A 13,864-nucleotide genomic window follows, 5' to 3' on the forward strand; every position below is an offset into this window, starting at 1 on the left:
CGGAGGCGGAGGCGGCGGAGGTGGGCTCGGCAGCCCCGCGGCCGCGCTGCCTGCGGGCCGTGTACGTGCTGAACGACCCGCCCAAGGCGGGCGCCGGGGCGCGGAGCCCCGAGGCCGGGGCGCGGCAGTGCCTGCTGCGGGCCTGCGAGGCCGAGGGAGCCCAGCTCAGCACCGTCAACTTCGGCGAGCTGGACTTCGGCGAGACGGCGGTGCTGGACGCCTTCTACGACGCGGGTGAGCGGGCTGGGCTGAGGCGGGACGCGGGGCGGGGGCTCGGGCTGGAGCCTGCCCCGCGCCGCCTTCCCGGGTCGAGCGGGGACGCGGCCGGTGAAGGTGGTGCCGGGGAACCGGGGGAGCGGAGCCCTTGGCAAGGGGTCTGGGGACAGGGAGATGCGTGCGAAGGGATCCTCGTGTAACGCGTCCAGCTCAGGGAGCAGGAGAAGATGACAGAAAAAGTTGAGGCTCTTGCAGGAGGTCATTGAGTCGCCACGGTGCGTTGCCCCGGCAGGACTGTGGGCCCGGGTCTTAAGGCACAGCCGAGCTCCTGCTGGGGTGGTTTGCTGAGAACCCTCTTCCAGCTGCCAGCCTGATGAGGAGCTTAGAGTGAGACACAGGACGAAGACACGCCGGCCTCTCATCTGGCTTGGCCAGAGGCTTCACGTTCACCACTCTCACTTCAGACTGGACAGGGAAATTGTATGAGAACAAAGTGTGTTGCTCTGCATTGCTCTCAACAAGGGGCCTGAGGAAGACTTGTGGGTATTGCCCACCCTGTTCAGGTTCCAGCTGGTGACAGGTGTCTGTCTGATGGTTCAAAAGAAAGCTGCTCTCCCTTCTCCACTCATAAACACCTGGCCGGTTTGGCACTTTGGCAGGGAACTGTGGGCTTTTTGAGCACACATTGGAAGCCTCTGAGCCAATAGGTATTATAAACTAATCAGGGTGAGTATGTGGACGTTTTGCTGGCATGCAGACAAACTTTTTTTTCTCCTATCTGTATGAGCCAGCATAAGGAAATGCTGAAAATTTACAAACTCCAAAGATGGAAAGTACTCTTTAAGTCTATCTTTACAGTTCATCTTTCATAAGAACTTTGTTTTGCTCATGAGATGTGTTAAAGAATATTTCCTAAAACTTCAGTCTTGTTTTAAATTCTCATGTGATTATGAGTCCATTTCATCCCAATAAGTCAGCCAAATATTGAGGAACCTCACATCCTTTTTTGTCAGTTTTTTTTTCCCAGTCAGGGGTTTTTGTTATGTCTCTGCTAGCAAGATTGACAAGTATGTAATACATTCTTTGTGTGTCTTAGTACACAAACACAACCTAGTAATTTCTTTTATAGCCACTCAGAAGGTAAGACTAATGTACTCATCAGCACAGAATTATTCCTCTGTTTCTACTAATAATGCTATTAATGTGTTAGACACACACCTGCTGTGCATTGTACTGAGAGTCTGAAACGGCTATTTAAAAGGGGTTCTTAAATTACTGCATTCTGAAGTGAGTGTCTCTTCTCTAAGAGTGTGCCCTAACTTTGCAGACTTTGGATTCAAGTCATCTTGTTGGACCAAGATAATTGTATCACTGATTAATACCACTTTGTAATAGTAAGGTGCCTTTTACTGGATACACCTTCAACACTCATATCCAGGGTTGGGTTTTTTTTTTCAATTAAAAAGTAATTGGATAGTTCATAATCTGGTATTCTTCCAAATGAGATGTTGAAAATAGACTTTTTGTGGATTTCTTTCCAGTAGCGACAACTTGAGATCAACCATGGGGACAATGTCTCAGTTTTGTGATGTATGCCTGGGATTGCTGGCATCTGCTCAGTTCTGAAGAGCACCATTAAGAATGAGCATTAGTGTGAACACTCCTGTGGCTCATGGTGACCTTTGTGTTAGGAAGTTCCCTTGTATTTACTTTAAAAAGAAAAAAATCTGAAGAAGTTTTATTGCTGCCTGGATAAGATAAGCAGGTGTTTCCCATACTGAAGATATCTCTTACAGTACATTTTTCCTTTCTGTAGTTGGGGGCAGAACCTTGGAAAGCAGTTCCTCTTGCTCTGTAACGAGTGGTGGGGTCTCTAAGAGATGCTAGCCTGCTGCTATCTCTTGTTTTACTAGTGGAACCTTAACCACCTGCTAATGCTTAATGACTGAGCAGCAAAGACCAAGGGACCGTCTCATTGTGAGTAGTATCGATGGCTCTTTGTTAAAAATGTTATCTATTAGCCTTTTTCCCTGACTGTGCCTGAAATTGTAGCCTTTACTCAGCCATTAGACAGCCCCCTCCAAAGCAGATTATTTGCCTTACTTAGTAGGAATCTATAAGTACCTTTTGTGACAAAATCAGCAAACTTTAAGGACAGATTGCAACAAAAAATTTCAACAGAAACCTCTTTCCTGTCTGCAGGCAGGTTTTCTGGTAGATGGCTTTTCTGTAGAACACTGAGAAAAGTGCTACAAACCCACTTAAATTCCATAATGAGAGTATATGTGTTTTTTTTTCTTGAGTGTAGTCATTACTGACTTCCCATCATTTGAAATTTTATTGTGTATGGAAGCATGCCTTGGGCCTTAGATATTGCAGACCTGCAGGTAATGCAGGTGACCCTGATCTTAAGAAATCACTCAGCTTTCTAAGGTTTTGCTTTACTAAAGGAGAACTACAGCACTTGCGAGAGCAAACTTAAAAGTCGTGAATAAGAGCTTGGTAAAAGAAAAATAGGATTTCTTTGCTCAGTGTGGGCTAGAAACAAGCTGTCAGCAAAGTAATTTATGTTTTCCAAAAATGGTCAATGATATCTACCTAAGAGAGGAGCAACAATCATGCTTGCATAAATTGACTGTATCTCTGGGAAGAAAGAAAGGTAATATTTTTAAACTAAAACTGGGCACAGGGCAATAGCATGAAGTTTTTTTGCAGAAAATAAAAGTAATTTTCCCTAGGAACAGTGAGCCTTGGAGCTAACTGACAATTTTAGAATTCTCCAGAATTACCCCCTGAAGAAAATCAAACTATAGGCACTGTAGTGTATTCATAAACAACTTGAGAGACACAGTGAAAAGGTGAGTGTGACTTGGCTATAGTGATGTTACAGCTAGAATGATTCATAGCTGCAAAGGATCTTTCTGTTCTGAATGTATTAACAAAGAAAACATGATGTCAAAGTCAAATGTCTGACCTGTACCTCTGGAAGGGTGATGTTCGATAGAAAAAATGCAGCTTTTCATTGTCTGCTCAAAACTCTATCAAATCTTAGTGCCTGAAGTGCCAGGCAATAGGGTTTGACTGCAGTGTTAAGTGAAGGAGTGTACAAAGTACAGTTATACAGGTTTTGGATGTTCCCATTTTGGTTTATGAAATCCTGTCTGTAGCTGATCATACTTTTCCCTCATGAGGGATGTGCTGCAATCTGTTTTGAGGCTTGAATATTTCTTTGACCATTTGACCACAGCGTTTAGAAATTATACAGTCAGCAGGATGAAAATCAGCTGAAAGGAAGAGAGGCTAGAGAGCAAGTGGTGTACTGAGAAACCGCACTAAATGCTGACCTGAGATAAGTGAGTATTCCTCTGACAATCCAGGGAACTGTCAGATAATTTGTGAGTATAGGGGAATATTTTGAAGCCTGTTTCTGATGTTTTGCTGTATATGAACTTCTCTAATCAATATCCTGTGTGATAAGGCAGCCCCAAAATGCATGGTGTGATACCTGTCTCTTCAGACTTGTCTTCATCCAGAGGCTTGGGACTCCCAATCAGAGACTGAAACATGGATCCTCCTTATTTCTGTACCCTACTTGAACCACTCTTAACTCTGATTTCTTGTTCCTGAAACTCTTTTTCTTTGTGTTGCACTGTGAGAGGAGAAGGAGGAAATAAATTTGCTGGATCCTTATTTTCAGGCTCTGGCACCTGCTGGGGAAATCATTATTGCCTGTTCCTCAGCTGCCTGCCCTGAAACCCTGTGCCCTCAGAAGGCTGAGTGCATCAGGTGCAGTAAACACTTGTCACTGCTTTAGGATAATATACAGCGTGGTAACCCGTGCAGCTTAGCTGGAGGCATGGCTTCTCTTGCTGACTCTGCTGCAGGGAGTACAGTCTCTGACAGGAATGACAGGTGAGGGCAATAACTTTTAAACAAACTTCATCATACCTTCCTGCTGCAGTTTATCTTTGCCCCTGGGTGTGACAGTGAGCAGTGATGGAGTTAAGGGTTAGTGCTCTGATGCTTACTTCAGCATGCCGGGTTTGCTGTTTTTCTGAGGAATGCTTAAAATATTTTCTTTCTTTTCTTTTCCCACACAGGTCACTCAATGGCTAGGGGTGTATTTGCTTTAAATCTCAAGATATATATACACCACAGAATACAAAAGTACAGAGAAGCAAACCAGCCATCTTCAGAACAGGAAGGTGGTGGGTAAGAAGCTGGGCTGGATATCGTGCTGCTTTAGTACAGCAGCAGAGCTGTTGGGACCTGGTCTTTTATCTCTGTATGGTGCTGCACATCCAGGGCGACTTCAGGTGTCTCCAGCAATGCATTGTGACATCAAACCAAATATTCTGATAACAAAACCCTTTAATATACCAGTGTTGTAGTCCTTTTATATCCAAGTGTGTGAGGCCAGTTTTAAATGACAGTAACAACCATCAGGTCTGTATGTAACTGTCATAAAACCATTTAGGTTGGCAAGGACCTTAAAGATCATCCAGTTTTAACCCCTCTGACATGGGCAGAGACACCTTTCACTAAACCAGGTTGCTCAAAGACCTGTCCAGATTGGCTTTGAACACTTCCAGGGTTGGGATATCCACAACCTCTCTGCATAATCAGTTTCTGTGTCTGACTATCCTCACAGTAATGTAAATCAGCCTTCTTTCATCTTAAAGCCATTCCCCCTTGCCCTATCACTACAGGCTTTTGTAAAAGGTCCCTCTCCAGTTCTCTTGAAGCCTCCTTTAGGTACTGCAAGGTGCTATGAGGTCTCACCAGAGCCTTTTCTTCTCCAGGCTAGACAGCCCCAGCCCTCTCAGCCCATCTTCCTGGGAGATGTGTTCCAGCCCTCTCACCATCTGCACAGTCCTCCTCTTGAGCCTCTCAAACAGGTCCCCACCTTGTTGTGCTGGAAAGCCCAGAGCTGGATGCAGCACTCCAGGTGGGGTCTCCCAAAAGCAGAGTAGATGGGGAGAGTCCCCTCCCTTGACTTGCCAGCCATGCTGCTTTTGATGAAGTACAGTACACAGTTGGATTGATTATCTTAGAGGTCTTTTCCAACCTAGTTAATTCAATTCTGTGGTTGATTGATTGATTGTGTAATTCATACACCTTCATTTTCCTTAGGTTTCCTTTCAAACCTCATGTTCTGGATGAAATGCAATACAGATTGTGTGTTTCTGTTTTTTTTTTTTAAACTTACTCTGCAAGTAATATTTTTCACTGTGTGATTATAAGTCATATTGAGTCTCACTAAATAGACTTAGAAGCTTTTACACCCATTACAACCATTACAAATGACTTCAAAAATTTGAACATGTAAGATTATTCTGAAGAGAGGAACAGCTTCATCTATTGAACTGCCTTAGTTCTGAAGACCAATTATTGTCACATGGCCTTTGAAAACACTGCAGTTAAAGTGGGTTTTGGTTGCTTGTTTTTAATATTGATTAATTAATTTTTTAAAAATAAAACTTGTAGCATTTTCTGGAATCCTTCATATCAGTGAATGTTCTTCTGATATAGTTTTTTTTTCCTCTGATAGGAGTAAAGAACTGTGCTGGCTATGCATACCAGTCTGCAAATTCTAAAGGTTGTTTTTTTTTTAAAGAATTACATGCAAAAATATTTTTCATATAGTCCCTAAGTTGCTCTGAAGGAATCTAGTGTGCCATTTGACTGTGAGATGCTGGCAAGCAGATCTCTGGTTCTGCCTTTTTGCATTTCAAGTTGACTTTCAGTGACTCCCAGCCACTCATATCCTTTGCATGCTTGCTCAGTCTTGCTGTGCTGTGTGTAGTATATTCTTCATAGGTGTAAGAATTGTGTCTCCTAGACCTGCAGTCTCAAAATTAGGTTAAACAAAAATAAAGGAAGTGCTTGCTTATGTGGGTTAATTACATTGCTTTAATTTCCATCCTCCATAAAATAGACAAATCATGGTAGATACATGGTAGCTCATACTATGTTCTGCAGTCATGCTCTTCCTTTATCAGTGTAATCATACATTGCCTTTTTAATTGTTAAATTACACTTGCGCATGCTATTTAAAAGGTAAGTAATTAAACACACTTCCACATGCTAGTTAAAAGGTAGCCTTTACAGGCTAATAAAGGTAATTTCCTGGTTTGCCTTGAGGTAAAGATCATCTGACTTGTAAGGACTTGTGGAAAACCTAGTTGAGAACTCAAGACGTTTTAGTTTCCTCAGTATGGGCTTGTGTCAGAGCAGTCAAGAGCTCTTAGACAGGAACAAGAAGTAGGATACAGTGGTTATATGTGTGATTATTATTTGATTTGTTGCTAATTCAATGTCTAAATACTGCTGTAATGCAATATGTAAATAACTATAATCTATTAAAACAGACAATAGTGCCATAGGGTCATGGTCTCTCCAGTTACGAGCTTTACTGAGACCCCCTTGCTTTCTAAACTCAGAGGAGTTTAGGTGTGGCTAGGTCCACTTAGTCTCAGATTTGGTCAGCAGTTTATGTCTAAAGGCTTATAATATAAGCAGGTTTGGCTAGAAGAGTACAGGTCAACAGTCTTTAGCCTTGGAGAGTTCACCATTCCAAAGCAACAAAGCACCTATGTAGCTGCTTTTGGAATTTATCTCCACGTGTGACCGGATCTTAGTGTTTTTTACTCACTATCAGAAAATCAATGTTTCCCATCTTCAGGCTGCAGGTTTCCATGCTGGAAGGGAGCTCCACCTGGAAGCTGCTTGCAACACAGGAGACCAGCTGACCCATTCTCTGCCAGCATTTTCTATCCTTCTGCAGGCCAACATGCACCAAAGTCAGTGCTGAACATCTTGGCTCCCCATCTCTGGAGTGCATTAATTATGCATTCAGACAGTTCCTCCTGCAGTACTCACCTGGTGTTCCATTCCTAGGAACAAGCCTCATTGCCATCAGGGACTGCAGGAAGGGGGACATGCAATGGCCCAAGTATCTTTTGCCAGCATCACAAGCCTCAAATTCAAACTCTGACTGCAAACCTGTGTTCTGGAGATACTCAGGGTATGCTGCTACTTCCATGCACATGCAGGAGCAGCTGCAAGGGTGTTATGTGACTAACCTTTGGCAGCTGAGATGGTGTAGGGTCTTTCTTAGGAGGGCCTCAATGTGGTTTGCCACTTGCAGGTGAAATCTGTGAACACGGTAGGCTCGGGTTGCCATGCACTTCAGGGGGGCTGTGAATTGCTTTAGCCTCAGGCTACCTTTGAACAGCAACAAGGGTGCCTGAGGCTGAGCCAAGAGAGGGCTTGCAGCTGTTGCTTTGTCCTGCCCCCTGGCACAGGCTGGATGTAAACAGCGGAGCTCCTGTGTCTGCTGAGGTCAGGGGGATTCAGCAGGCAGTCAGTGGGGCGAACGTGGCTCGCAGTATAATTTCACCTGACCTGTCTTCTTTCAGAAGTGCTGCAAATATTTTCACCTTTTCTGGGAGGTTGGGCTGATTATAGAAACGTGCCAGGAGCAAAAATTGCATCACTGTTCTCTGCAAGGAAAAGACATGAATTCTGACACAAGTACTGGACTGCTGTGTCATGGGAAACCACTCACGCTTTTTTTATCCTTCGTAGTACTCAGCCTGATGAGATCAGTGATTCTGCTGTGTGTTCAAGGTGGTGGAATTGAAACGTCTCAGATATTCTTTGGTAATACTTAGAGCATTTAAAGTTTTGTCTGAGTCAGTAGTTGAACAGCTGCTATGTCTTGGAGCGCAAAGCCCAATGGGATTCATGACTTTAAAATGTGTACCCCAGCTTTTATTCCATTGAAGGTGTATGATCCCAGCCTTGGTTAGCACAGTCCTTCTTTAACTGCAGTGGGCTCTGATGACAGGCAGAAATCTGAAATGTAGTGAAACAGCAATGACACTGTTAGGACTACATCCCCAGCCTTCTGTTGATGTGGATGGTACAGCTAAATCCAGCAGTAAGGGAAGTAAGTACTCCAGTTGATCACAGCAGAAGTTACAGCTCTGTCTATTCTAGTATATACTGCTTTTATGCTTAAATTGTGTTTAAAAAGTCTTCAATATCTTTTTAAAGCCAAACACAAGGAGAAGAATCTTGAAGTGCTTTTTTAACCCTGTTCCAGTACAATTTTTTTTATTTTGTATCATGTTGGAGGGATATGTGTCTGGATTCCTTCCATTTTTGGGGCTATTTTTCTGTTCAGTAAAACAACCCTTCATGCACAGAAGTGTAGCTCAACCATGGGTGGTCAAGAGCCTCTCAACAATTTGAAAAGTGTTTATCACATGGTAGTGTTTATCACATGATTTCTAAAGCTTTTGAAGTGTATGCCAAAAATGCACTAGTTCTGGAAAACAAACTTCCATGTAAATCAGATGTGTGACAATGAGCTTTCTCCAAAATTCTTCAGTTTCCTATTGGTGCTGGCAGTGCTTTCCATGAATAGTGGTGCTTTGATGCCTCCAAGCAAGTCAAAACCACTGGTAGATTCTATGAAACTTGTTGGAAAAATAATAGCTAAGTTACTTTTTTAAACTTGGGGTAGTGAATTATTTGCCACTTCATTGCTCTCCTTTCTCCCCCCCTTCTCTTTAAATTTTTTACAACTATTTAGTAGCTAGATGAGCCACAAGAAATTGTGTTTAATCAAGTGGCTTTGCCTTAGTCACAGAAAAGCTGCAGGTTTTTTCTATTGCAGAAAAATATCTGCCCATAATAATTTCACTCAGCTGAAGATTAGCTGCATTAACTCTACTGTTGCTGCCTTTCACTCACAGAAACCGAAGAAAGAAATTTCTTTCTGCTAATTTGTGTGCTGAGGGAGACATTTGTTGTTAGTTTTGCCTTTGCTTGGAGAGTGACAAGGTGAAACTGGGGTTGGAAACTGGTAAATGGAAACAGTACAAGCTGTATTCTGTCTGTGTGTTGCTTTCTAACAGTGCTAGACCAGTCATTGCTGTTGTGCTAATCTTAGTAGATAATAAAAATTTGCAGGAGAAAAGCTAATGTTTACAATGGTGTTACTGTTTGGTACTGGGCTGCCTTGCTTAGCAGAACTTCTGTGTGCACAATCCTGTTTCACGCAGTAACTGTCAGCTTTTATCAGCATCAGCTCTGCTTTCTCTGGAACTGAGATATTTGTTTCTGGTATTTTCTTTGCCAATGGATATTTGGTATGCTTCAGTCTTTTTAAACCCAGTTGGAAAAGAGGACATGATTACCAAGCTCAAAGCCAGGCACTGTGCTTGTTTTTACTACTGCTGTTTATGAGGCTTAAGATAACTGACAAGTTAGGGGTTGTTGTCAGCTGGAGAAAGTATTCAAATGACAATGAAGTCTGAAAATGGTTGAAATGGATTTCTTAATTTGATTTCATGATAATTGTGGAACTGATAAACTTAGCTTTTTGCTTATTATCGTAACGAAACTAGGTAAGTCTTCATATTGTTTTGGGAAAACCAGAAACTGTCTTCACCTTCTGGCTTGTGATCAAGTCAAAAAAAGAATGTTTGATTATTCTAAATTCTATTTTACCCTTTAATGCCTCTTCAGATTACCAGTTTTGCAGTAGTGCCTCTGTGATGGTATAATATAAATTTTGAGAAGAATAACGCGTTAATTTTCATAAGCTTGAGTATTTAGGGCAATTTTAAAGATAAATATTCAGAATTTAGCATCTTAAATCTAAACTTTCTTGCATCTTCTCACCATGACAAGGTACAGGTTAGCCTGGGGATATTGGTGGATGAGAAACTTAACATGGCCCAGCACCCCAGAGAGCCAGCTGCATCATGGGCTGCATCCAAAACAGTGTGGCCAGCAGGGAGAGGGAAGGATTCTCTCCCTCTGCTATGATGAGAATCCCTGCAGCTCTGGGGGCCCCAGCATAGCAGGGATGTGGACCTGTTGAAGCGAGCCCAGAGGAGGCTGTAAAGATGATCAGAGGGCTGGAGCAGCTCTCCCATGAAGACAGACTGAGAGGGTTGGGGCTGTTTAGTTTGGAGAAGAGAAGGCTCTGGGGAGTCCTTATAGCACCTTGCAGTACCTAAAGAGGGCTACAAAAGAACTGGAGAGGGACATTTTACAAAGGCTTATAAATAGGCCAATAGAGAATGGCTTTAACCTAAAATTAGGGGGAGGTTTAGATTTGATATAAGGAAGACATTCTTTATTGTGAGGGTGGCGAGACTCTGGCACAGGCTGCCCAGAGTAGTTGTGGGTGCCCCATCCCTAGAAGTGTTCAGGGGCAGGTTGGACGGGGCCTTGAGGAAGCTGGACTAGTGGAAGGTGTCACTTCCCATATCAGAGGGGTTGAAACTAGATGACCTTTAAGGTCCCTTCCAACCTAAACCATTCCGTGTTTTTGAGGCGACGCATCCTGCGAAATGCTGGAGACCATGTTTAGAGGTTTGTTGTAAAATCACAATTTCATGTGATTCATTTTGCCTGAATCACCATTTGGAAGTACTAATATTCATCTGATTCTATAGAGATCTTAGGGAATAGGTTCCCCTGTTGTGATAACAAACAGTCCGTGTTCGTGCTTAATGTTCTTTGTCTACATGCTGGATGTGTGCTGTATTTATAGAATAGTTAAAGATTTAGTAGATAATGGCTATGACTCTAGAAAGTCCATCTTCTACTAAAATTCTAGGTTTTATTGATCTCTTAATATTGTCTTGAAATTGATTTCTCTCATTTTTTAATGGAAGCTTCCAATTTTTTTAACTACGGCACTGAGTGGTACATAAGGATTTTTTCAGTAGCACATCCAGTCTTTTAGACCAGCACGTAAAGCTTGTACTGTTTACAGGAAAGATAAAAATAGCAGAGTGAATCCACATCTGCCCAGTATCCGGAGTAGTATATCAAGGACTTGGTATCTGTATGTGAGTGCAAGTCTCTTGGCTCACAGATGATGCCCTGGCTTTATGTAAACTTTATCTGCATTTTCACTTTAATAATACTGCCTTTCCTCAAGTAACATTTTTTCTGTGTATAACGTACTGTGCTTTATGTGGGTCCTAAATGCCAGTATGGGAATCAATACAATCAAAGAGGAAATCTGTAATATAATTATAAGGTGGGATACCTCCGTTTGGTACGTAAAATTCACAGTGCTAATGATGGAGATGTCGCATGATATTTTTTTTAAGAAACATACTTGGGAAAAAATAAGAGATTCAGACTAAGAAAGTCTCACTTTTTTGATATGTTATATTTTTAAATAAAGAAAGGAAGAAGGTCTTAGTTTAACCCAGATTTATGCGCTTTAGTGTACGGAAATATTTTTTCTATTTTAGTTCCTTATATTTTGATTACTTTTCTTATTACATTTCCTTGATAATAAGATAAAGATCAGCATAATTTTACTTCTCCATTTTTTTTTATATATGTTGTTGGCCAGTGTGTGACCTATGGAAGATGTGCAGATTTAGCAGGTTTTTTATGCTCCCCAGCCAAGGTATTCAACATTAAATGATGGGTAATTCTCAAATGGTTTAGTTTGGATAAGTGTCTAAAAGGTTGAAGCTTATCTAACCTCCTTGACCTAAAAATTGATTTGGCTGCAGCTGGGGAGAAAGGGACAATGTTCCTTGCTGACTTTCATACTCTTTAATTTCACTTAGGCCAGGTTATCCAGTTATGTAACTTTTTTTTTCTGTACTTCATTCCCTTTGATTGCCTTTGATGACCCAGTGTAGGAAGTGCAGAGGTGCAGGAGAAGTTAAATAAAGTTCACCTCTCTCATTCCACAGACCCACTCCCCCTCCAATTACAGGCAAGGTTCAAATTAGGTTCAGGCTTGGGGTGTTTTTTCTGCATGCTCTCTGGAGCTGACTGACTCCACTCTAGTGCACTGCAGTGGAAATGGTTTCATGTGAGCCTTGGCACACTACTAGTGCAGCAGGCAAGTGTGAACTGCCTGCTTTTAATTTACTCTGCTGTTTCTTTTCTTCTCTGATACTCAGTGGGGCAGAAAAATGTCCAGTAGAGTTAGTAGGTTCTTTGGCTCACAGAAAAAAAATTAGGAAATAGTGTTATTCTTAATGAGTTGGCATAGTGAAAAGTATATATGATGTGAGACAGTTATTCATTGTCTGGCATCTATATCAAAATTTCTAATATACTGAGTATATAAATAGGGAAAATTATTGAACAGGTGTCTTCAGATCATCTATGACTGATAAGCATTTTTTCAGTGTTCTGGATACAGAGATTTAAAGCAAGAAATGAGCAACCTCTGGAATCTTCATTTGTCTACATCTGTGAACAAAAAAAATGAGACATGTGGCTTATTTAAATACTCTTTGAGAAGTTTCAAATGCTGCTTCTTTACTGTTCCTTTGTTTATAAAGGTCAAATGAAAAATGGAAATGCCTGTCTTTTTGAGGTATGAACAGGCATACTGATTATTCTGTAGATTCTCAGCTGTTTTGCAGGTGGAAGACTGCAGATGCTGAATCAGAGACTGTTCAAGTTCTAAGTCATACCATACCAGTCATACCGTAGGATGATAGAAGTGAATTGCTTAGGTAAAATATTAGGAAGATTCTTCTCTCCTAAGGCATTTGTTTTGTTACCAAGTACCTTTAAAATGAGGGCTCTGTTTTTCAAAATCACTGTTTCTGTTCCAGTGGGGTATTTTTTTTTCCTCAGAATCTTAATAACTGCATGGTCAACAAGCCCATCTCTGAAATCCCAGTGTGTGTGACTAGGCTAGCATCACACAGCAGCTCTGGGGTAGGAAGAAGCAGGTATGGAATTCAGTTTCACGGGCAAGCATTCAGCTGCTTAAGCCATGATAATGCCCTTTTTATTCCTGCAATGTTGTCAGCCTCTGTCACGGTCTCATTGCTTAAGTCAGCAGCCAGTGAGGCTGATGGGAAGTGCTCTGTTCCCCACGTACCCCACAGTCACTGGTCTGCTGCGAGCTGTTCTCGTGGGGGAATCCCAGCAGGCAGCTGAACACCACTCCCTCCCTCCCTCCCTCCCTCCCTCATCAGCAGGCTTGGAGAGAGAACTGGAAGAGTAGAAGTGAAACAACTCGTGGGTAGAGAAAAGAACAGTTTCATACAAGGCAAAAGCTGCTTTTGTTGTGTTATTGGCACCAAGGCCAGCTCAGGTTGGGCCACTGCTGCACTTGCACTGCTTCTTGTAAGGCTTCTCCTCCAGTGGTTCCTGCTATAAGCAGTTTTTGTGACACGCAGCTCAAATCATGGTTGCAGCCATGGAAAGGTGTATCTATTAAAATCTGCACCCCTTCTCCCTTTGGACCAGACTATTGGGTTTAAAAGGGCAATGAAAAAAAAGAAAAGGAAAATTTACTCTATCTCACCCAAAACCAGCACAGCTGTGTTGAAAAAAGTTTATTAGAATGTTAAGATTCTTCAGTGTATTTTAACTATAGTTAGGTAGCCAGCATCACTACCTATCTGTCTGTGATAGAGTATTTCACAGTATATATAAAGGAAGGATTGTTTATCCTGAAACTTCTAGTGATTGTTTTTTGCTTTTTACACTGTACATGGTCAAGTGATTGATGTCAACCTGAAATAGCAAATTTCTTTAATTTGCTTTCCCATTGGGTCTTTTTTTTCCATTTTACTTGTGATGGGTGCATGTTTACGAGGTTTAAATAACAGTGATTTTTAAATGT

At 41.9% G+C, this 13,864-nt stretch overlaps 1 protein-coding gene across 3 annotated transcripts in view; it reads left to right on the forward strand.

Moving 5' to 3' along the window:
• The window catches only part of MAP3K15 (mitogen-activated protein kinase kinase kinase 15), an 82,089-nt gene that overhangs the window by 1,205 nt on the left and 67,020 nt on the right, over positions 1-13,864 (forward strand). For 2 of the 3 annotated variants that reach the window (XM_039714052.1, XM_039714053.1), the window contains exon 1: positions 8,083-8,170. In XM_039714052.1, the coding sequence (XP_039569986.1) occupies positions 8,098-8,170 (73 nt within the window). In that variant the 5' untranslated portion in view covers positions 8,083-8,097. Of the gene's footprint in view, positions 235-8,082; positions 8,171-13,864 lie in introns of those variants that run through there. The other variant, XM_039714056.1, reaches the window with a different exon arrangement.

Source organism: Passer montanus, unplaced genomic scaffold, assembly GCF_014805655.1.
Source record: "Passer montanus isolate IOZ18808 unplaced genomic scaffold, ASM1480565v1 scaffold3, whole genome shotgun sequence".
NCBI lineage: Eukaryota > Metazoa > Chordata > Aves > Passeriformes > Passeridae > Passer > Passer montanus.